The sequence below is a fragment of the Taurulus bubalis genome (genome assembly GCF_910589615.1).
Source record: "Taurulus bubalis genome assembly, chromosome: 17".
Taxonomy (NCBI): Eukaryota; Metazoa; Chordata; class Actinopteri; order Perciformes; family Cottidae; genus Taurulus; species Taurulus bubalis.
This window is the reverse complement of record NC_136605.1, coordinates 18258403-18283507: the sequence shown is the minus strand read 5'-3', so window position 1 is coordinate 18283507 and position 25105 is coordinate 18258403. Positions and strand designations below refer to the sequence as shown.

General features: G+C 40.6%; 1 protein-coding gene across 1 annotated transcript; it reads left to right on the top strand.

Moving 5' to 3' along the window:
• Positions 1 to 5339: 5339 nt before the first annotated feature.
• Positions 5340 to 23354, top strand: hs3st2 (heparan sulfate (glucosamine) 3-O-sulfotransferase 2; the record flags this gene model as incomplete). Its single annotated transcript, XM_079233087.1, has 2 exons — positions 5340 to 5845; positions 22736 to 23354. The coding sequence occupies 2 exons, from the start codon at positions 5340 to 5342 to the stop codon at positions 23352 to 23354; spliced, it is 1125 nt and encodes a 374-aa protein (XP_079089213.1).
• Positions 23355 to 25105: the final 1751 nt, after the last annotated feature.

The window sequence follows — 25105 nt, the reverse complement described above, 5'->3', positions numbered from 1 at the left end:
CCTCCACCTTTCTAGTTCAGAATTCATCATGCGTAGCACAATGATTAAATGGAATCCAATGTCTTGCTTTGGGCCCACTCATCTATATCTATGGAGGTTTATGCATTGTGCTCCCTGTTTTTGTCCTGGTTATGCTGCTTGGCAGGGAGCATTTTAAGAGCGGAGCTACCAGCGCCAAGCATAACTGTATTTACATGTGTTGCAATACATGTAAAATACTATCTACATACTATCGACCAATTAAGTGACGTAATGACGCTTCGTTCTTTTGTGGGTTCCTTTCACTGCAACAGGAAACAAACTGGATTACATTTTGAATGTTTACGTCTGTTAGCCAAGCATGACTGGGCTGCTAACAGCTAACGCTAACTAGCTGTCGTCCTGCCAATTTCCACACAGACTTGTTGTCCATAATGTTGCATTCTCAAAGAAGCAATAAGGTCCATGAGAGAGTTTAAGCAGCTCAGTACTAGTTCGTACATGTGCAGTACCGAGCAGGCAGGATGTATGGATCGGTTAGCTAGAGACACATGTTGTTGTTTTTCCTGTCTAGCGTCAATGAGCTGATCTATTATACGATTTACGTGATAGCGGATCGGTGCATCGCGTGCTCATTAATACCCAATCCAGCAATTCAGGCTGTGTCGGAGGCATTTCCAATACTGGAACAACTCTAGTTCCAAGGGAGGGAGTTCATCTCTCTGTGTGAGTGATGTGAGGGCAGACAAGTGCAGTGCTATAAGTGTTCGAGGAAATGCTTTGGAAAGGCCCTCTCAGTACCTGCTGTCAATGTGAGCAGACTAAGTAGGTGCAGGACTTTGTTCTGGTTAAGGTGTGTGTTTCTCTGTGTGTGTGGAGGGAGGAGTGAAGCTTTAGTATTGCTACAGCAGCGAAGTAATTATGAGAGTTTATTGTAAAAGCAACGAGTCGCATAACATGATCCATTGCCAATTTATAGTTCTTTAGCCATTATGGACAAATTCATTATATTGCTTTGGAAGCAAATTTAAATTATACAAATCTGAAGTACTCACCCATGTTTGCTGAAAGATTACAAAGCAAAAATATGTTTTTAATCGGACACTCGAACATCAAACAGAAGGGATTAAACAATGATTTTTTTTAAATCTCTCCTTTTGTGTCTCTTCAATTAACTTTTGGGTCCCTATTCATTAGTTCATTAATTAATCCAGTTTCAAGTATCTCACTGTCCCTTTTTGCATTGTAAAATGGTTTAAACCTGAAATTGTTTTCTGTTTATATTCCAGCTTCACGTTAATAAACATGTGATCTACATGATTGCTCATCATATTTTCATGATCAAGGTAAGCTACATGGATAGAGCCGAGGGCACAACATGAGGCTAAAGCTTCTACCCGGAGCTTTCATTTTGTGTTGATGTCAGGGGTCTAAAAAGTCCTGGTTCTGGTTTTCCCGTGTCTCCTTTAACCCCCAACCTCCTTCACAGCCTTCACAGTATGGTGGCGACTGGCGGAGCACAAAGGCGAAGCTTTGCAGTGACAAAAAACACCAAGTGGACCAAGTTGCTGGACACCATCACACTGCAGGTGAATTGATGCAGTCTGGTTGACGGCTAAAGCCTGACGGAAGACTTCATAAAATCAAGTAGAAGCTTCAGTAGTGTAAAAAAATAACTGCCACTTGTTTATTTCCTGGAGTACACTGCAGCATTGTGGAGGTAAACCCCAGGGAGCATAAACAGTTGTCTTAGCTGCATTGAATATTTACTTATAATGTGACATTATTCACAAAGCACCTTTGAATGTTCTTCTGAAGGGATTCACTTAACCCCACTGTTAGTTAATGTACCATAAAACTGCTTTACACCCTTCTTTAATTTGCAATAAGCAAAAGTTAATGAGCAAGAAAGGGAATAACTACACAAACCTTGAATGTTTTTCCTGTTTATGAAAACAGTTTGTTTTCGTTGTAGGTTTTGTCCTGTTATTGCAACGACACTTCTGCTGTTTTATTGTCAAAATGAGCACAGAGTGCAGCTGTACTGCAATAATAAATAATTAAAAACGAGCACGATCGTCTCTCTTTTTCCTGTTTGAGTGGTGTCACCTTTTGTTTTCACTTCCAGCTATACAGTACGAGGACACTTTTCATCATAATCTTTTAGAAAACCCACTTCTTTCACTTTGTGCTTTACCCTTTTTAAGATGTCTTTGCCTTGAAGTAGGGAATGTATACTGCCACACAATTTGCTCTGAACTCCGTCGCTTTCAACAGCTTCACATCATTGTTGTTGCTATGGTGCTTCAAAGGACGTTCAACACGCAACCACAGCAAATGGATCCCAAACTTCATGCAAAAAGACTATATGAGGCAAACAGTAAAGCATGTGTTACCCATAAAATAAAACCTGCCATTTTTGTTTGATAATTTAATAATTAGTTATCACATGTATTGCACCAGCCGGGCGAGAGCAGAGTAATCTGCCAGTGGTGTATTACTGCAGGACAGAGGAAGACCAGTCATTAAAGTGTGTGTCCTGTGCTGCTCTACCAACAGCTCGGATGTTTTGCTAAAACGAGCGTTTTTCTACACTTCTGATGCTGTGACAGCTTGAATGGTAAAACAATGTTGAGGTACCACAGAGATTATATATTTATTTGGAATGAAAGACTTTCCAACTTTAATAAACACAATAAACACTGGTGTGTGAGAACGGTACGACTATGTTTAGCAAACTAACACTGCTTCAACTAATAGTCATGCTAAGTCCAGTACATCAACCTGTTTTATTTGTAAATAGATTGTAAAATGTTGGACTGAAGAACTTTACTCAACTTGTAAGTGCTGTAAAATTGCTGGCAAAGACTTTGAGGACGTAGGTCTGTTTCTTATGTTCGGAGTGCAGCTAAACTAACGCAACCAGACATTGCAGGGTGTCTGAGCTGGCTGACTTAACATAACTCTGAAATGCCATCCAAGAAAAAACTAATACAGATGCTGACTGCTATACCCACTATTCTGTGAGTAGGAATGAGTGCACAAAGTTTGAGCTGCGATATTATGTGCAGTGGAAACACCAATGTGGAATGGATCCGTGCCTTTACCTGCAACCCACATGCTTAGCAGATAGTTGCAGATAACCAGCCAGACATAAAAATAACAAAGCAGAAGTTACAGCAGGCACCGGTTGAAGGACCCTGCTATATGTATGTATGTATGTATGTATGTATATGGGGAAAATAGCTCATGTTAAGCAACCACTACATGAATGGAAAGCACTACAGGATCTGTTGAAACGCAACAGCAATCTTTACTGAAATTGGGCTTCCAGAGAAGTACCTTCACTGTGAGATGGGTCACATGGAGCTAGAACAGGTCTTTAGCATCGCTAGACAATGGTTTCATTGTCCCTTGTGTGCAAAAAGACATTGAGCTTCTTCTTCTTTTTTAATTCTTTTTTTTACCACTGGCAGCAGAACACATTTTAAATGATGTTGCCTTGACCAGCTGCAAACAATTCAGAGCATTCTCTTTTTTGTGAAGAATATGTCCGAGCACAGAGGACCTAAGGGGCCAAGCAGCCCAGTTTATGAGGTATAGCCTGCATGGGGACAGGGAGAGCATTGATTTCTGTCTTTATTTAATTGAAGTAATTGCATCCAGCTTTTCTTCTGCTCTAAGCATTGATAGAGTGAATCTAAGGGCGCATAGCACTTGGGAAAAGAGCTAAGTAAATCTGCGTGTCGTCTGCGTAGCTGTGATAAACTCTGTCATTGTCATATATGGCTTGAACTAGAAGGAGCATGTACAGGTTGAATAATAGCAACCCAAGAATCGAACCCTGTGGGACTCCACATGTCCACTCAGATTAATGAGTGGATCTACAGGACGAGTGGAATGTAATTAAATCACATGGTCTATGTATATATATATATATATATATATATAGTATACTGCAATAGTAAACCCTGTTGAAATTTACTGAAAAACATAAACTTGTTTTCAAAAGAAAACCATTGCCACTCAGGGAATAACATGTTGAATAAGTAATGTTTGATATTGCAGTTATGAGTAGGATATCCCATTGCCCTTGTTGGACTGTAAAGTGATGCCAATGTTTAGATCATATATTTGGCAGGGGAGAAATGTGCTCACCCCTCGCATTTTCTTTAATACCTGCCATCCATTGAATGCATTTTTACCCTCCGAAGTGTGTTGGCACATTACTGCAAGCCACATAGCCTGAATGCATGAATATTGCAGCTTCATCCACGCACTGCATAAGCTATTCACTCCTCCATAATGAAACAAACTTTAACCATGACATTGAAGGACCTGAAAAACTTTGCATTCCGGTTTGCATGCAGCTTGCATCACAGAAACACAGAGGATCCAGCTTTCTCTTGACTTTCAGGGGCTGCTATTGCCCAGGTGTGTTTAAAGGAAAATACTCATGTAGAGAATGCTCAGCCTTGATGAATCATCCTCTTACAAGTGAAAAGCAAACAAGTTGCACATAGCAGAAAATTGATTACACAACTGTGGCTGCTTTCAAGGGTTATGTGGATGGATTACCCTGAAATGAGGCATGCTATAATACATTAAACATTATAAACTCGTTCATAAGGCTCAGTTAACACACATATGTGCAGCTCTGATAACTTTAAGTGATGCAGGGAATATTGAAATGATTCTTTACATAAAATACAGGCATTCAGGTAGCCAAATATGATGTTATATGTAGGATGTTCCTTTAAAACATAAAACGCATATAGAATTATGATGATGTGCATGACGTCAGGGAGTTTATTAAATATTTATAGCCGGTAGCCTAAGTGCAGATATCTTCACAACTTCTTTATGAAAAAGAAAGGCGGGCTGAGCATCTGAATCCCGTCGAGGGGAACAGAACATTCGCGCTTTCAGGACGCAGGACGTGTTGGACTTTTCTCTGAATCGACACACACAACAAGGAGGAGGAGGAGGAGAAGGAGGAGGAGGAAGATGGGCGTCAAGTTCCTCTGGGATTCGTTTTAAGACCGTGGCATCCGTGATTGATCCAAATGATTAACTTCACACTACTTAAGAACAACTTGTTTGAAGGATGAGAGCCCATTTTTCCCCTCTCGCTCTATAGCCTTCAGCCTTCAGCTCCAAGTTTTTCCACACAGTTCAGCAACCTATGAAAGGGAATAGTGCGATTTACGCGCAGTGGATACCTCCGACAAGCCGCCACTATCCTCACATGCCAGTCTGTCTGACTTTCGAACCTACATTCTTGCTAGACTCCGACCGCGGACCAAAAGAGGAAGAAGTCTCCGATGGAAAATCATGCAGCGCTTTGAACCCATGGAGACATGGCACATAGGTTCCTCTTATCTACGAACAGATCCAGATTCGCCTTCATATTCACTGTGTCACTGTCCTGCACCTATTTATGCTACAGTATTATTTTTTGCCGCAGCACAATCATGACAAACCAGGGTTACGAGGGGAAAAGATGCTCGCCGAGCAAGAACGCAGGAGGGAAGAAACTTCTTGGGAAACTGGACAATTGCGCCTCGCTGGAAGTCCGGTCTGCTCTGGATGAGTCTGCCACCCGGCGAGGGTCAGGTGATGTCCGCGAACAAAGTAAAGCCCCTGCCTCGGCTGGGAGCCACTGGGCTGACATGAAGTTGAGAAACATGAGTGTTGCGCAAAAATATGGGAATAAGAAGCTGCCGAACGCGTTAATAGTCGGTGTAAAGAAAGGAGGCACCAGGGCGGTGCTGGAGTTCATCCGGATACATCCAGATGTGCGCGCTCTTGGAACAGAGCCGCACTTTTTCGACAGGAACTATGACAGAGGGCTTGACTGGTACAGGTGAGAAAGCATTTAAATAAACATTGATGATAACATGTTTTTTTTTCTTCTTCTTTTTCTGAGAAATAGCATTTTCCTTGATATATTTCTTCATATATGTACTGTTTACACCCCTCTGGATTCTGCTGTACGACGTCATCATGAACACTGCCATGTCCAAATGTCAATTCAACTCGTGTTCTGACAAGTATGAATGCAGGTGTATTATATCACACTTCCCAGTCATATCCTTCTTTTTTTTCGCAATATCTCAGTGGCCTATAGTTCAATTTAGGGGGCACATTGTGTCATATCTGCAGCGCCTCTTTGTGACATCCCCAGATGTTTGCTGTCAGCAGGTCTCCATAGTCCTGACAGCTCCATGAGACAGAGTTCACACACAAAATCACAGCCAACAGTGCAGATGACACAGGCAGCCTAGGTAACCAGCAGACATCAAACAGACTACACCAGGGCACAACATGTTTTTTTTTTGCTGGCTGGTGAAGGTAAAGGCGCTCACAAGGTGCAGTGAGCCCCGAGCATCGACCCCCCACCCACCTCCGTCTCTCTTACTCTGTCACTTCTTCGACAATGTGTCTGCCGGCCCTGTTGTAGACACGACTTCTTTTGTTTTCATGTTCTGTATTCAATTGAAATCTGAAGAAGAAAGTTCAAGTTTCCTCCCAACAAAAAAAAAAAAACTAAATATGATTGCCAAGCTGATTACGCAGTGGCTGAAAACGTCAAGTCTGCAAAGGTCCTCCAAAAGGCTTGATGGGGGGGTGTTGCATTATGTCATATTGTTGGAGCTGCCAGATCTCCGCTCACACACACACACACACACACAATCCCACCAGTGTGGCAGCAACAGACCTCAGAGCAGTGCTTCCAAGAACATAGAACTAGTGAGGACATCTGTTCTCAAGCATTTAGAGACGTATACCTGCCCATCATGTCTCAGCTGATAGTTCGCTCAGATCTTGTTAGACTTGCACACACTCCTCAGTTTTATTTAGACTTACTTGGCAAAATGTTAGGCCCTGTTTGATGCACGCATAGAAATACCAGCTGTATTTGTATGCGTCCGCGCCAGCAACAGCCGTGGCCGGAGAGGTATTATGGTTTGGGATTGTCCGTTCGGTCCATTCTGGTGAAGGTGAAAGAGGGTATTTTTTTTGAAAGAGGGTATTTTTCAAAATTGGCACAAACTTTAACTCAAGATGATCTGATGAACTGATTCGATTTTGGTGGTTAAAGGTTGAGTTAACTGTGTTTTTGGGGACACGGAACCCGTTGTATTTTTCTCTCAATTGACACACACAACAAGGAGGAAGGGACTAAAGATCGCTGTCAAATTCCCCTGGGATTTGTTTTAAAATGGTAGCATCATGTTGATCCAGACTTCACACTTGAGAAAAAATGTGTTTAAAGAAGGTCTGACAAATTCCTTCTATTGGTCACTTCTTGGAAAATTAAACAATTGCCCTTCGCTGCATTCAGGTCTGCTTTAGATGAGCCACTAGGCCGACATGAAGTTGAGAACAAATATGGGAATAAGAAGCGGCCTAATGCGTTAATAGCTGATGTAGACAAAGGAGGCACCAGGGCGGTGCTGGAGTTCAGGATGCATCCAGATGAGAGGGATTTTTTTCAATTGAATCCACCAAGACTCAAGATGAACTGTTTATATTTTGTCAGTCAAAGGTCACCGGGACCTCAATCCATTCCATCCTTCTGAATGTGATGTGATGCCTCTGGTGCACTTTGAGTGAAGTTCTCCATATTTGGCACAAATGTTCACTTGGACTCAAGGACAAATTGATTAGACTTGGAGGGCCACTGTGACCTCACGAAACACGTTTTGGGCTATAGCTCAAGAAATCATATGCTGATTATGACAATTTCCCATAAATGTATAATAGGATAAAATGATGAAGTGATGACATTTTCAACAGACACGGATATAAATTGCAACATGACTGGTTGGCGGAGGAATGGAGCCACAAGGCGGTAATTCTAGTTTTATATATTCGACGAAAGGCCATGAAGAAATTGTGTCAAGGTGTGTCCTTTAATAAATTAACCGTTTAACCAACAGAGACACACTTCAGGGGGCTGCCACTGAGATCATTCCACCAGTTTGATTCTAGGGCCTCGTTTCAGTGGAGTAAATCAAAGTGTTATGTGAAAACGTTCCACAGTGCTGAAGAGATACAATTAGTCAGTAAAGTACAAACAAATTGATTATTCTTAAATTTGATTTAACCTCAACTTCATAGGCTATAGAGTGGAAATATAACAATGGAGTGTCTGATGTAATGTCAGTATGAATGCAGTGTACTCATGCACTTCCACACAGAGACTGGCTGCACAATATAGATATCTGGAAAGCTGATCAGAGAAACCATCCTTTTAATCTTCAAACTAATGAACCAGAGGCTATACGATCACAAAGACGTTCTAATATACGACGCAAAAACACTCCCCTTGTTTGAAGATCAAAAAAACATTGAATCATTTGCATGTTTATTAACGTCTCTTTTTAATTGCAATTCCTGATTTTAATCTTAATTCCCCCTTGTATTATTGGTTAACACTGAGATGCCATATGTTTGTATTTCACGGGAAAGAGAAGGTAAAACCTCCTACGGCGCTTCTTGAAAGACACTTCGTCTTTATTGTTGTGTGTACTTCACAAATGAAATAGATTGAGAGACATCCACAAACGAAAGGCGTCGCTCTTGTTCACACTTAACGGAACAAGCTGAAAAGCTTGTTAACAAACTCGACGGATACCTTGACACGTGACGACTTGATGCGGCCCAGAGGATGTTTCTTTTCAAGGGTGAGAGTGTTGATTGATTTACGTGTGCTGTGCACAGAGAAGGCAGCATGTAAACACAGTGCAATGGAGTCAGTTGTACATAATTTAAGGCGTTTCTTCGGGAACAAGCATCTGCAGCAACAGAAGTTAACGAAAACATTAGAAATTAGTCCACTCGCTGCACCATGCAACCTTCCTTCGCATGAATCTTCCATCTAAATGCAGCTTAATGATGCACCATGACTGTTTTTGCCTAGAGGTTTGGGCTTTACTGAAGTTTGATTTTGTCATTTTTCTCCGTCACTCTAAATCTAAGCAAAGATAAATTGAGGGTCCCACGTTGATCTGATGCCACAATTACAAAGCTGGAATATTGCACACTTGTCAGAAGCTGACAGTTCATATACTCAAGATACTTAAACAATACATTGGACACAGAGGACACAGAGGCTGGTTTAATTCAGCTGTTATTCAACCTGACAAGTGACTGAGTGGTGCTCATTGTGGTTGACTGGCCCTCAGTGATTATCTGTCACAATGTTTGGCTTGTTGGTAGCGCGTCACTTAAAGTATCTTTCCATTTTGATTAACTGTCACATTCTTCTCTAAAGCAAGTAGCATTGTGTTTGCACGTTCCACATGTGTTGCTCTGCTTTGTGCACAAGTTATAAGTCGTCCTTTCTATCTGTCTTCATTATTCATTTAATCTGTTTTCAGTTTTTTAAATCTTCAGACCACAGACCTTTTGGGAGGCATTCAACTGACAATATTAAGAAACATGTCGATACTCAACCAAGCAACCTAGCAAACAAATCACAAACACCTAAAACAAGTGCACTTTTTAATCATTGTAAAAACATGAAGCGTGAAGGTTGGCTCCAAATGATCCATAAAATAAAAAAGTCCTGCAAGGAAAAACAACGTATACAAATGCAAAGTAACAGAATTAACAATGTTTTACATAGAAAGAGTCTGAGAAATATACAAAAAAAGTAAAGGGAATAGATAAGTTATTATAAACAATTAGAATAGTGTATTCTATGAATAGTCAAAACAATACACAGTAGTGTATTTCTAATCATTAAACAAAGACTAGGGGTGCTTGTTCATGTTAGGCTATAAGAGTGCAGGTATGAAAGTTGACCGGCCTCGGGTAATTCCACTGTAGATATCATTTATTTAATTTCCAACGTTGTGATAGACATTTCATCTTGAACATTATTTACAAGGCACAGCAGGAAGTTGGCCGACAAGACCACAACATTTGTGATGCCTGTTCCTTTTACAAGTTAGTGGTCAAGTTAAAGACAAAGGCTTTTCATCTCTCACATTATTACTAATGCACAGTTGTCTGATTATGCATATGGAATAAATGCGCTTGTTCTTGTCACATGTGGGATGTATTGAGTTGGTAATAATTGTAGCTGCATGGGCGCTGTCCAGTGCTGATATTGTTCTCCTTTCTATGTTTTTGTCACTTGTATAAAATTTATAGCTTTTTTGTTGTATATTCTTTGGCCAAATTCGATTAAAAACTAAATGTTATAGCTGCTTATATGAAAAAAATGAAAAAAACAAGAACTATTTAGAAGGAGATTTATCTTTTTGGTGTGTAATGAGCATTGTAGCCTTACAGGTCGACGACATGATGAATGAAATGATTAATTGATTATTAATAAAGTTGCCATTGACTCATTTTAGGATAAGTAGACTAATAATCTTTTTTGTCATGGGAGGTTATCATTGACCTTGAGATCAGTAAGTGTGACAAACTAATTTCCACTTCCTATCTTTTTCTTTTCAGTGTACTTCCAAGATAACGATTACAAACTAATTAATTGATAATTTCAATACTAATCTCTGTGTAGAGAAAAAACTCAACAGTGTCTTTTACAAAGCGCTATTAAAATACTTGTTTTTTTATTTTTATTTTAAGTTATTCTTATTAGCTCATATCTGTTGAACAGCGGAAAACATACAACATGTGACACCAAATTAACTCTGGTCAATTCCAGTCTGTCCTGTTACATTAAGCGTGTGACAGATCATTTAGGCTCTGAAGAAAAATGGTGCAGTGTTCATCACTGCGCCTCCTGAACAGAACACACACGTGGCCTCATTTATTCACATTGCCAGACAGGAGCGGATAAAACATACGTTTCACTGCCACCAGTTTCCTCGCACTTTCTCTCGCCACTTTTTCCATCCTCCACAGAATCAGAAAGACCAAACAAAAAAATATGTCGCTATACAACATCAAGACTTAAAAGGGCATCTCGGCTCTATTGATTTCACTTGAGTCAGAAGCACTTCCAGCAGATTCTCTGAGAAGGGTTGAAATTGTGTGAGAGGCTATAGCTGCAGCAACAAATATTCTCCATGTCCACATTAATTGGCTCGGGGAGGCAGGGAGCTCTGGAACAGTATCATCAGAAAGGTTGATGAGGACAGAAAGTTAGATGGTTCTCATTTAACACAGAAAACTGCCCATTATACAGCCAGGGATTGTGAGGCATAACTCTACATTATTAATGAGCTGTCTTCATTGCGGTGCAGCTCAGAGACATGTAGTGGTTAACATTAATTAAAAAACAACTCTTTCTGAGACCATGTCTGAACTGCAGAGACATTGTGCTTGTATTCCTTTAATAGAATAATTTAGTGATCATGCAAACATTTTGGACCTTTCACATTGTAAACCAACAGTGCTTATCTGGATGTGATGTGTGGTATTTTGATACACACTTGCACTACTTGCTTATTAGCCACCAATCTGTTGGTCTCAGTCCACCATTTTGTTCCAGATAACTATTATATAATTGGCATGAAATTGACATTCATGGTGCTCGGAGGATGAATCATCTGCAATAACTTAAGTGATTACTTCTCCTCAACCACCACAATGAGGTTCCCATTTTACGTAACTTACATACTCAACTATTGCTAGTTACATAACAAACAAACTAAATATATGTAACAATCGTACTTAAGCTAAACTACACCATGATATTGTGTTGCATAACATAGTTTGTAAACTAAGTAAACCTACTCTGGATGTTTATTTTATAAAGACACTACATTGTGACATGGACCAATCAGCGTCCTGTGAGGAGCTACTGGCAGCTACTGGCAGCTACTGGCAGCTACTAGCAGCTACTGGCAGTTACTAGCAGCTACTGGCAGCTACTGGAAGCTACTGGTAGCTACTAGCAGCTACTGGCAGCTACTAGCAGCTACTGGCAGTTACTAGCAGCTACTGGCAGTTACTAGCAGCTACTAGCAGCTACTGGAAGCTACTGGTAGCTACTAGCAGCTACTGGCAGCTACTAGCAGCTACTGGCAGTTACTAGCAGCTACTAGCAGCTACTGGAAGCTACTGGTAGCTACTAGCAGCTACTGGCAGCTACAGCAGCTACTGGCAGCTACTGGCAGTTACTAGCAGCTACTGGCAGTTACTAGCAGCTACTGGCAGCTACTGGAAGCTACTGGCAGCTACTGGCAGCTACTGGCAGCTACTGGCGTGGTTTAGGTTACAGAGAGCGACTGTTGGTTCAAAACAACAATGGCTTCTCCAGAGAGGTTAGCATAGATGCTGCAGTAGCATCAGTTATATCATACTAGAGAGTATTTATTAATTGAAAGAAGAGCAAGGAAGGCTTTTCCCAATGGGAAAAGATGTTTTCGCTATTCCCTCGACTGGATCTGGCAAGAGTTTGATTGACAGATGTTTCAGCTAATCACCCGCTGCTTCCAATGACAACTTCTCAGATGGTTCTGGGTAACAAACCATCTGGCGGGTCAGGTTGGAGTCAAAGCCCTGTGCTTTTTGCATCTATTATCCACCACAAACACGTCAAATACATCTTCCTGTAACTTACAAAAACAATACACTTTCTGGACTGGAAAAATGTTGCTAATATACTTTGACTCACGAAAATATCTAGCAAGACCTTTATTCATGTTCTAAGAAATACAGCTGTTGATGAAGTAATGTCTGTATAGAGTATGGTCAAAATAATTGCTGTAAGTCAAGGAACAAATGACAGCTGTCTGATATGCCACTTAATGTGTCTTGAAAGTGAAAATATAGATCCATTTGTGCTTGAGTAGTCCCTGAAACAAATGATACTATCAAACTAACTACCATTTTGTAGACATTGCAATCTGGAAATATCTAGCAGTCAGCGATCCTTAGCTCATCTCAGCTCATCCTCAGAGAGCGTCAGCTTGTTAGCTCTACCCCCTTGGCGAACCCAGTGCGTCACTCCCTCCTGACTGGTGATCAAATACCATCTGAGCTCTGCCTCCTGTGTCTCTCCTTCTCTACTTTCCCACCATCTAACTGAAGAGTAAAGCTACTAAAGGTGGGTGGACTGTCCTCCCTTCATTTATACATATCCTTGACTCACATTGTGAGAAGCTATCGTGTAAACTCAGAAAGATTTTTGAAAAGCTCCAATGTTGATGCAAATTCAGAAAAGATGCTGCTGTTAAAGGTGATAGTGAAGAGGCAGACAGCCTTTTTTTAATTTAGACATTCATAATGTATTATGAAGGGCAATTTACATCAATTATGAGACAAGAAAAAAAGGTTTTAGCTGCCAAACAGATATTACAGCCCTTACAGACTTGATTTTATCAACTAAAATCAGCAGCATAACAGCTGTAAATGCATCCAAAAATACACAAAGTAAGCAGTAATCCTCATCTGAGAATGTGCCGTTTAGGATTTCGGAGCTTTCCTGTCTTCATTTTGGTGCCTGTGGATACTTCCCCATGCCACATGTTAATGTGACAGCTCGGAGCTCAGCTCAATTTGGCGTGTTATTGTTCAAGGAGACCAAGTGTCAGTCATTTCCCTCTGCAGACCAAACCATGAATAATTGTTACTTCAAGGAAAACAAGAGCCCAGTGTTGCAATGACCGCAATTAAATAGGTTTTTGGTTCAAGGTCAAATACATCATTGCCGGACTCTATTGTCCCGCCCTGAATATGTTTTGGGACAGGAATTCTCTAACACCAGAGAGCTGGCTCAGTCAGTCTGCTATTTTATACCAATTTGTCTTCTATTAAATTAGAAAGATGCTCAATTCTCAGAGCGCTGAATTGTTATTCACCTCTGTTCCTCACCTCGCTGAATTGGCCGCAGGATTGCCGAATATCTGTCTGGACTGCTCTTTGTTAACTCTTAATAGACTTTCCAGGCACCGGGCCTCTGTTGCTGGTGATTAATGATCAGATGTCATCACAGCTGTAATCTAAGTGAGTGATACTTTAATAATGGAGCAGCTCTCTTTAGCGGAGACTGAATCTATGCTAGATCAGAAAAAGAGGAAGGTGCCATTTTTAGGAAGTGCAGTGGCACAAACATTATGAGAATCACCCAGCGTATGAACATTTTCTCTGCGCAGTCTACCCGAGTCATATGAACGGCTAATGGGTTCGGATGGCAGGGAAGCAAGTCTGTGTTTGGTATTACCTTTCTCAGGACATTTCAGGACAAAAGGGTTGTGTAAAAAACACAATTTCACCAAGTCCATTTCTAAAAGTATGGGCAGAAAGATTGCAAACTTAAAAAAATATATTATTAAATCATGTGAGAAAAAAGAAGAAGAAAAAAGCTCCAATTGAAGACATAAAGATGTGTCCAAAAAGCAATTACCCTGAAGCTGCAACGACAGGCGCTCAGGACAGTGCACAACTCAGACACTTGTTTCTACTATCATTTTTTACTAACTAAAACAAAATAGTCCAACTTGGCACGGCATTTGCATCTTTAGCATTAATTTAATGTTCCCTTCTGTTCCCATTGATATACTGTCGCATGTTTTTTGTGTTGCTCTAATTCATTGTGGAGACAATGTGTTGGATAATATTTGACTTTGACTGCAGACCTCTGATAAAAGTTTGAATCTTTTTCTTCAATACATTTTCACATTTCTGTTTTTAAACCAAAGCTTTGTATATATAGCAAAGGGCCCTGGCCATCATTACTCTGGATGCTGCTTACTGTGATAACACACCGGCGACAAGAGCCGAGGAGACTTTTTTTTCCTATAATTTACTGTCTAACTGTTTTGTTGTTAAATTACTCGGGGGACCAAACAAACGCTGCACATGTAATGGATACTTTGATTTGGACCCTCTCCGGTCGGTCTGTGGGGCTGCATACTGTTCAATGGACCATGCTCATTATTCGTCCTCGTAATGACAAGCATTTATTCTCCGGTGGGAGGCAGCGGCCATTCTCTACATCTGTGGCCCTGCAGAATCACTTCACATTGTGACTAATGGCTGAAAGTAAAATCACAGTCAGATCCGTGTTTGCATGAAATCCTCCAACTCATTCAGTTGTTATTATTTTAGTAATAGTTTGATTAATTACAGGCAATAGAGAAGATGATGTGCATTCAGCACTGGCTTCTAATCAGATATTTGTATATATTTATTGGCAAACGAAATAAAAATATCGATAGATTATGTATTTTCCTGTATCATTTCTATCGCACAGTTGAAAGAGCGTCCCAACTATTGATATTATTATATAGGAGCAATATCTCTGTTGCACATCAAACACAGTAGATCATTTATATGGAATAATCCATGGCGAAACAGTTTGTGTTAAATTAGCTAGATCATGATTTTCCATATGGCCCAGCCCTAACTTAGTTTTGATAGATAATGCAAAGGTGTTGGAGATATATTTTTTGTTTGCTGTTCATAAGGTACTTGCTTGTTCCATGCCAATTTTCTAATTGTGCTGCAAACATTTACTGAAAGCTTGACTTGAACTGACGATATGCAACATTCTGTTTTAAGTTCAAACCCCAGTGAATTGACAGTAATACATTCTGAGTTCATTGATCGTTCACAAGGAGATGATTCAAAGCTGACCTTTACTTGTTTCCGATGGTCGGAATCCCTGATGAGCCGGCGTTGCTCTTTGGAACTTTAAGTTGTTCAACAAGACGCACTCGTCTGGAGCTGAGCAGTCCACCATTTTAATTCAGTCACCGTGCATGAATATTAGTGCACCCTTAAAAAAAAAAAAACTCAAGGACGAACTTATGAATTTTGATGGCCAAAGGTCAAGGTCACTGTGATCTCTATAGGCTCGTCCCATTCTCGGGAACTCAATATCTCAGTATCGCTTTGAGAGAATTTCTTCAAATTAGGCAGAAACGTCCACTTTGACTCAATGAACTGATTAGATTGTTGTGGTCAAAGATAACTGTGAACTGTGCAATAAGTTATATTCTAATTAGGGCATTTTGAAATTGATATTTAAGTGGGTGGATGTAAACTGCAGCTCTACTGTTTGGCGATGCAAGGTGGTCATTTTAGTTTCTGGAAGAAAGTTACTGAGTGTGTTCATGCTCCCCAAAGGCTGAACCTTTAATTAAGCAATAATATCTTCTTCCAAGCTCAATCCCATCTGAGCAGGTCAACTGTGGTGATATACTGGAGGTTGGGTAGAACTATCATGCAGTCCTGTTGGCGCTGCCACTGAAGACCACTGCTGATGTTATATAGCCAGATCACCGTCTAACTGAAGGACAAAGTCAGCTAAAGTACTTAAAGAGAACTTGTTTATACTCCACAAACTAACCACAGGTGCAGCCCATACGGGTGGATTCTTATCATGAGGTTTTCTCCAGACCTTTGTGAACTGTGACTTCAGACCCTGTGGGACTCAAAGTACTTGTCCCGACTGGTTCAGCACTTCCAAAATATACAGATGTGTGTTATGTTGAACAACACATATGAATGACCAACACTTTAGGGCCCTATGAGACGTCTAAGCCTCAGTAAAATTGAACAACTGGGCAATTTAAAGATGTTAACTGGCAAAATTCAAAGCAATCTACGGGGATTAAATCACAGCTATAAATCAATTGCTGATGAATGAGTGTAGGTATACATGCAGTAGTCCGAGTCGCGCGTTCTCCCAGTGGAACGGCAGGCTGCAGGAGAACGTGGGGTCTGGGTTTAATGGAGAGTCCTTAGAAATAAAGACATCCATGTTTGTGGCCTATTCCTCCATAATGATATAGCAGCGTCCAAAGTGAAGTCTGGTTGAATTCCAGAACCTCCGGCCTCCAACGCTCCAACAGAGATAAATTGTTCAGCGGGACAGCCAGCAGGCTCCTTCAGGGTTGCTGCAATATAGAAACTAGCTTTCCACACTCCAGCTCATTAATGAGCGGCAATGACTGCCTGCTTTCCACTGTTGACCCCATCTACCTTATTAGAATAGTGAAAAATTAGGATTTTCTTGGTTAAAATACAAAAAACTGTTACTTTATTTACCGTAAGAAATTGTGTAAAGTCATAGTATAGATATTAAAATTAAGACACAATGCAATACAATTAGACCTTTTTTATTCGTTGTCTTTCCACTGGCCGACAAAAGGTTTCCATTGATGGATTATTTATGTTTGAAAACCTTTTCTAGTGGAGGTAGAGACTGGCTCAGTTACTGACAGTGTCCTTTTCACAGAAAACCTTTCATCTAATGACCCTGAAACACTTTACTATTTCCACTCTTGTGGCCATCTACAAATGAGAGACCTTGGAATAGCAAACTTCACTGATCATTACTAAGCTCTTGACTGGAGATGTTCATCTCATTGGGTTCCTTTCTCCTCATCTTCCTCCTCGTCTATTGAAGCTGTAACTTTTACTTGATGAGTAATTGATAATTCTGCTGTATTGATATTAACTTGCCAAGACCCTGTCTATTACTTCTGTTAATTGCTGGAATATTTACATTAAAATACCATAAAATACAGTATTTTTCATCACTACAATGATTACAACAACAATAGAAGCCAACATGGAAGCGATTGGCATGTTATCTAAATGATGTTTACTATATTCTATTCAGCATATGTCCTGCTCTGATTTTCAGAGCAAAAAGCAACCTTTGGAAATGCATTAAAATAGGCAGAGAAATACATATTTTCATCAGTGTGCCGTGCTGGTTTTGTGTTGTTTGGTGTATATATTCATGAACTTTACTTTTACAATATCGCTGACAAATCAAATCCAGACTGCATCATTAGAAAAGTTGAAATGTTAAAAGTGTTTCAGATTGAGTACAGCAGTGTGTAACTGTTTCAAACAGAATCACGTGGTATGAACCGTGGCCGTGCCATACAGTGACAAATTATTTTTTTCATAAATGATTGTATAGTTTTGAATAAGGTGTTTAATTTTGCATTGGATCGAAGGTGGTCTGCTCCTTAAGTGTGTGGTTGTGTGGTTGTGTGAATTGTGTGTAGTGTATTGATAAAATGAGCCCTGCTTTCAATTGTAAAAACTGCAATACATAAAAAGTCAATGTCACAGAAGGACACTGTTTACAGACTTTAACAGCAAGAATTGTTCAATTAGAGCTTAAAATGGAATGCTGAAGCATCCAAAACAAATCAGCCTTCAACCAAGTCCTCCCGTTCGACCAGGAACGCGTCTCATTTACAGTATTGAGCTGATCTTCCACACCTCAGTTCATTTTCCCAGAGTGATTAAAATGTCACAGCCAGGCCTGTAATGCATCCTGACTTAAAGTTTCACCGAGGACCGGGAAGAAGACTGTAAATTAGCTCCAAAGAATGTAGCGTTGACTCTGAGTGAAAAGGTGGTAATCAATCAGAGCACTTCAGTCAAATGCCAGTTAATTAAGATGTGTGTGTGTGTGTGTGTGTGTGTGTGTGTCCCACAGAGCAATGTGTTCTTATTAAAGTACGTTTTAAAGTTTGCTTTTCTCTGATACATGCATACTGATAAAGATGCTAACGTGTCAGAGACTTCGGTGATTACCCTCGAAGCGATCCCATTGGTATTACAATCATGTCGATTTTCTAAGTGCAAATAATCATTACCTAGCAAGGACGGAACAGCTTTCAGTCAAATCACCCACTGCCATAAAGATCCTCAATTTTATCTTTTGCTTTCAGATTTCTTGGGGGCATGGGGGGAGAAAAAAAAAATCCTGCCGGTTTGGTTCAGACACCTGCCTCAGGAATCACATGTTCTCCTTCTGGCCCGAATAACGAGCAGACACATAAATGAGGCTGCTGCTGCTGCTGCCAGGTGTGTTTGAGTGAGCAAAAGAGAAATGATTTATCAAACATAATAATAACACAAATTTAAAAAGTCTGCACGTCACTTGCATTCTGATTCACTTCAATTAAAAGGTTAATACTGCAGCTCGGAAATCAGCGCAGTGTGGATGTGCGGAGGATGGTAAACATAATTGAATATGAGCCCCAACTACAAAATTCCAGTTCAAATAAATGTTTGTAGATATCACAGGTGCACAGTGGTCCTCATTAACATCACTCCAAGACGGGCGACTTGGAAGTTATTATCCAGGTTGCTCCCGCTGACATGAAAAGCATCGCTTCTGAATAGCCCTAGATTTCAATAAAAATAAAGACCAACATCCTTTGATCATTGGATCGCACCTTGTTCGCCTCGGCCGCAGTTAAACCAGCGAGCTCTGAGGACTCGGAGGCTATAGGTTTCAGTTTAATGAGCCACAGGGAGAGATTTGAGTCAAATGAAGCGCAGCACTGGAAATATTTCAGTTTCCATCGAACCGTTTGAGAACAGACACTGAAGATGCAATGAATTCATCAGTGAGATGGTACAAACGTGTCCCCGGCTTCGAGTTCTTTCAAGAGAACTGCTCCCGGAAGAAGATGCATTCTGGGAGGAAGTATTAATCCATCATTGACAATGATCTGCATATTACACTGTGGGTCTTATACACTGTGGGTCTTACAGTGTTGGGGTAGTTACTCAGAAAAAGCAACTAGTTACACGTTACTAGTTACTTCTGAAAATTGTAACTAGATTACTTTACTAGTTACTGCATTTGAATAGTAACTTCACTACTAGATACTTTACTTTCATTTTTTTAAGCAAATTTCCAAATTAACTGCAAAGATACATTTTCAATAATAAATGTATTAATATTAATGAACATAATTTCCAATAATAATAATCGTGCGAGTCACACGACACTTCCTGCATAAACAATCTACCGTAAACGTTGGGTTACGAGCCGCTACTACCTTCGGTCAGAGTCCCCGTTAGCTCCCCGCTATAGCCGGCTGGGGCTCCTGCTAGCGCTCCGTCACTTCCCCGCTAACTTCCGCTAGCTCTCCGTTAACTTCCGCTAGCTCCCCGAAAACCACCGAAGATAGCGGGACCAGGCTCGACACCCGACTTGGGCAGAGGGGTCGCGGGCAGTAGCAGCAGCAGCGCTAGCTAGCAGCTTGTTGCTACTGTTCATGCAGGAAGTGTCGTGTGACTCGCGCGCCACTAAAAGAGAACTTTTCGGACTGGTAAAAATGTCTTGGGTAACGCAGGAAAGCGCGTTACTGAGGTCTAGTAAAGTAGTGTAGTTACCAATATTTTGAGTGTAATGCGTTACTTTACTTCGTTACCTATAGTAGTAATATCGTTACTGTAATCCGTTACTTTGTAACTCGTTACCCCAAACACTGGTCTTATAGAGTAGGGCTGCACGGTGGTGTAGTGGCGAGCGCCTCGCAGAAAGAGGGTTCGATCCCCGACCCCGGGGTCCACCTTCTGTGTGGAGTTTACACGTTCTCCCTGTGGCAGCGTGGGTTCCCTCCGGGTTCTCCGGCTTCCTCCCAACCTCCAAAGACATGCAGCTCAGGTTAATTGGAAGCTTCTAAATTGCCCGTAGGTGTGAATGTGAGCGTGAATAATATACATAGTTGTCTTCTCCAGAGCCAAATGTCATGTGAATAATATCTAATATTAAAAAAAAGAGTTGCTTTTACATTAAAGTCATAGCCTTTGGTTGTCTTTCGTATGGAAAATAACAGCTTCATGATATATTAATAATAACCCTTCTCTACACTTTAATGATAATTGATCCCAATGGTACCGCTGGCTCCCAACTTGCGATGCATCAGTCTTTTTAATTGTTTGCACCTTATTTCCATATTGTCTCCATCAGTGCCCTCGGTGCTGTTTAGCTTCTGTGTAACATGTAATTTAAACAATGCTGAGACTCACCGCTGTAAAAATCAATAACTCAAGATAAGATATCAGATGTTGCAGGTTCCTCTGATGGCCAGACTCACTTTGAGTTTTATATTCTGCAAAAATTCAGTACGAGTGGAACATTGCAGTGTAAAATCCTCCTGATGTAACATCATTAACTTTTTATGAACACCTTATTCCCACATCCTCAAGCTATGTGTATATAGACAGAACACTGCCATACAGGGTTGTATAGCCAACAGCCGGCAGCTGTGTACAGACTTATTATAAGCAGAAGCATCTGCAACCTTTCACTATATACGTGTTCACATTGTCAGCACAGCTTAGCGGTGTGACAAGATGCAGTCTTGAACCAGCACGTCGTGGGTCCTCTCATCTACACAATCTTCATCTCGGAGCATGGTAAAAAGGTTTGGAATTGACAAGCCAGATAACGAAGACTGTTTTCCTCTCGCAGTCATAGATTCTGCAGCTCAGGGAAACTGGCTGCAAATTTGTGTGTTTGTGTGTGTGTCTGTGTGTGCGTGTGTGTAGCAAAGCTGTTTGCTTGAAAAGGTGCTGTTCTCATAAAAGATTAATAGTTGCCTTGTGGCCCTGAGGCACCCGAGCCAACAACTCAGGATTCATAAATAAAACTAAATGGATCAATATTTCCAAGACTTTAGAAGTAACCTATGGCTACCTCCAGCGCGAGAGAGAAAGGTTAGCTTTTAATCGAAGCCCTCCCCCAGTAATAATAAAGAAAGTGTGGTATTTGATCATCAGAAATGTACCTGTAATCCACAAACTGATTCACATGCTGTGCAATTGAGACGTTCAGAAACTATATCCTCTGTAATCATAACAGTTAAAATAAACCTCAGCACAGCTGACGCCACAGCGCCGTCCTTTTTCATTCCTTAACAGGAAGCAGGTGACAAAGTGTGGATGAGTTGTGGCAGAGGCTTTCATTGTCTCAACGGCCAACATCAGATGCTCATTTATCAAGTTTTATTGAACCAACGTGCCAAAGCAGAATGACAGATTACGCCGGGAAGGAAAACCCACATGACAAATGTGACAAATAGAAACATTTGCCTGTAGTTTGCAAAGCCATTATCTTGGCAACGGGATGATGATAATTATGATGCATGTTCTGATTGCACAAGCTGTCCTGTCACCTTGTCTAACAAATATATATTCACATTGTGTTTATTTGGGTTTTGACTACAGTTATGTGAGACTCTGTGGATGTGTGATATAATACTGCATACATACAGTTTGCCATCTAAAGTATTTAAAACATAAAACTATATTTTCTAGTGTCTGTTATACCGAGATTACACATTGTACACCAACTCTTAATAAGTACGCGGATGAAACCTCCGCGTCCATAGTGGGCTTCTCTTGGTGCTTTTTGCTTTTTCGGTGCATCATGCATCTACGGAAGCCCATTCCCGCAGTAAAATAAAAAGATTATGAAATAGAAAAAGAAAGACAGCGGCACTGAAGCGCATGCACACTTAATATCTCATAATTTCGACTTTCTATCTCATAATTTCAACTTCTTATTTCATAATTATAACTTTGTATCTCATAATTATGACTTTTACTGACGGAAATGGACTTCCATTTGCTTCGGCTCGAGTTAGACAATACATTTAGGAACTTTGGGAACAGTGCAACTTAAAAAAGTCCTGAAATGACTTCAGTACACAAACAAAGCTTTTTTTATTTTTTATTCACTGATTCTTCCGAGTGTTTTTGGTCTTCCATGTGTTTGGTAACATAAGTAAACAGGACCAAGCCATTTAATTTTTCTGCTTCTTTATTCTTATTTAGTCAATCAACGTCATGAGCACTTTTCATATTTGAAATCTCATCAACGTAGGAACAGGAATTTCCTCAAATGTAGCGAAAACTCAAGACTCAAAGATGAACTGATTGTATGTCAAATAATTACTTTTACATGTTCATACACACATGTGACAGAAAAGACATGTGGAAATGCTCCCGGACTCTTGCTGACTGTGTTCTCTTCTTTCCTTCCTCTCCCAAGGGGACTAATGCCTCGAACGCTCGACAGCCAGATCACATTGGAGAAGACGCCCAGCTACTTTGTGACCAGAGAGGCCCCCAGACGCATCTCCAGCATGTCCCACGTGACCAAGCTGATCGTTGTGGTGCGTAACCCGGTCACGAGGGCCATCTCCGACTACACGCAGACGCTTTCCAAGAAGCCCGACATCCCCACGTTTGAAGAGCTGGCCTTTAAGAACAGAAGTCTGGGTCTCGTGGACTCGTCCTGGAACGCCATTCGGATTGGGATGTACATCCTGCACCTGGAGAACTGGCTGCAGTACTTCCGCCTGTCGCAGATGCACTTTGTGAGCGGGGAGCGGCTGATCACGGACCCGGCGGGGGAAATGGGCCGCGTTCAGGACTTTTTAGGACTGAAACGAATAATCACAGACAAGCACTTCTACTTTAATCGAACCAAAGGCTTCCCCTGTCTGAAGAAGCCGGAGAGCAGCAGCCAGCCGCGCTGCCTCGGAAAATCCAAGGGCAGGACTCACGTGCAGATCGAAGAGGAGGTCATAGAGCAGCTGCAAGAGTTTTATAGGCCGTTTAATATCAAATTCTTTGAAACTGTGGGTCAAGACTTCAAATGGGATTGAGAGTGCTATACAGAAACAGCTGTTTTTAAAACGGCTAGAGAAACATAAATATGGGTCACCAATATGTTTAAAATACAAGTTTATTGAGCTATATAGAAGACTATACTTATTAGACTATACTCATATGAATGGGTTCACATTATGATGGGATTTGGGTCATTCTGATAGCAAGTGCCATTTCTTTAAAAGATATATATTTAAAAAAGCCAATTTTCTTTACCGCATACATGACATATATTCCTGAACAGACAGCCAGCATTACTTCATTAACCAAGTCATTAACCAGCAACCGTCACGACGCCTTCCTGTCATTAAGCCACACCAGACCTACATTAATGACATTGCTAAAATATTCATTCCTGCTCCAAATGGATCCGCCGGCTTTGCCGTTAAAATGAGCTCTCGACGCGAAAGTTGACGAGAGCTCAAAATGTCAAATGAATAATGAAATCCGCCAATTATTCTGAAGAGAACTGTTCCTCCTTATTGTTGACGAAAGCTCAACGATGGCAGGTTTACTGATTACGTGTACTGTAACTGAAAATAAAAAAATAACGGCTATATTAAAACAGACAAAGGATTACCGTCTGTTGAACTGCAGCGCTTTCTGTGTCGGTATTTTTGTTGTGATCATCCAAATAAAAAGGTAAAAGTCTTGAATTCAAGTATTTATTTGGGATATTGTTTTGTTATTCTTGCCTACACGTGAGTGAAAGTAGTGTTTTCTTCTCATGGTGTCTAGCATACATCAACCCTGTATCCGACACATTTACGTTCTCATACGACTAAGCTGCACTCTCAATTAGGTTTACACCGGATTACAGTCATAAACAGTTTGAAACACGTCAACGGGGTAAACAAAACAGGAAAAAACATCATGGTTTGGCTTTAAATTAATATGAAATTTAAACAAAACTAAATCTCAAAGATGTATAAAATACTAATCCTAAAAAAGAGAGTTTGTATTGAGCCTCTTCAAATTAACAAACGCTGCCGTGCATGTCACTGATCTCATTCATTTACAAGATTCCTCCTTTGATAGATTTGATTTAGCTCTTTCTGAAGGGTGACATTAACCTCCTGAATTTGCATCTGGAAGCCAATCAGAGTTATAATTATTAATCACTCATCTCCAAAGGTTCCAAACCAAAGAATCTGTGGAAAAAAGCAACAATGATGATAATGATAATAATAAAACAAAAACTCCCCAAATTAAAGACAAGTCAATGTAAGTTGGCTGTATCTGCTCAGTGGAGAGTCTATTGTACGGACCAAAGATGTCGGATTAGCGCAGGATTAAGAACCCAGACGACCTCCGCAACTACTTTTAAATGACATCTCCAGGTAATCCTCGTGTCCCGTAAGAATACAGTTTTAGATTGAGCTGATCTGATAACAACACACCTTCTAACTCTGTGGAAACTGCAAGCACTGGCATGTTGTTTTCGAGGTTTAACATTCAAGCCTGATTGGTCTGAGACTTTGAGATTCCTCTTATCAGTCCCTTCAACTGTTTTGCAGGAGGAACATGTCAGGTCTGTTCTCTTAATCTGAGCATTTACTAACAACAATGAACACAGCATGAGTAAAACATCTGAACACTGTAACTGTCTGGTTCAAAAAGACTTCCAAACACAATGCACTTCCTGATTCAAGGGCCTTTCCTCTATGAGGTTATTTAATGGACGTATTGCTGAGATAATATGATATTCTAAGCAAAGCACCCCCAAATACAGCTGCTATGGTAATGA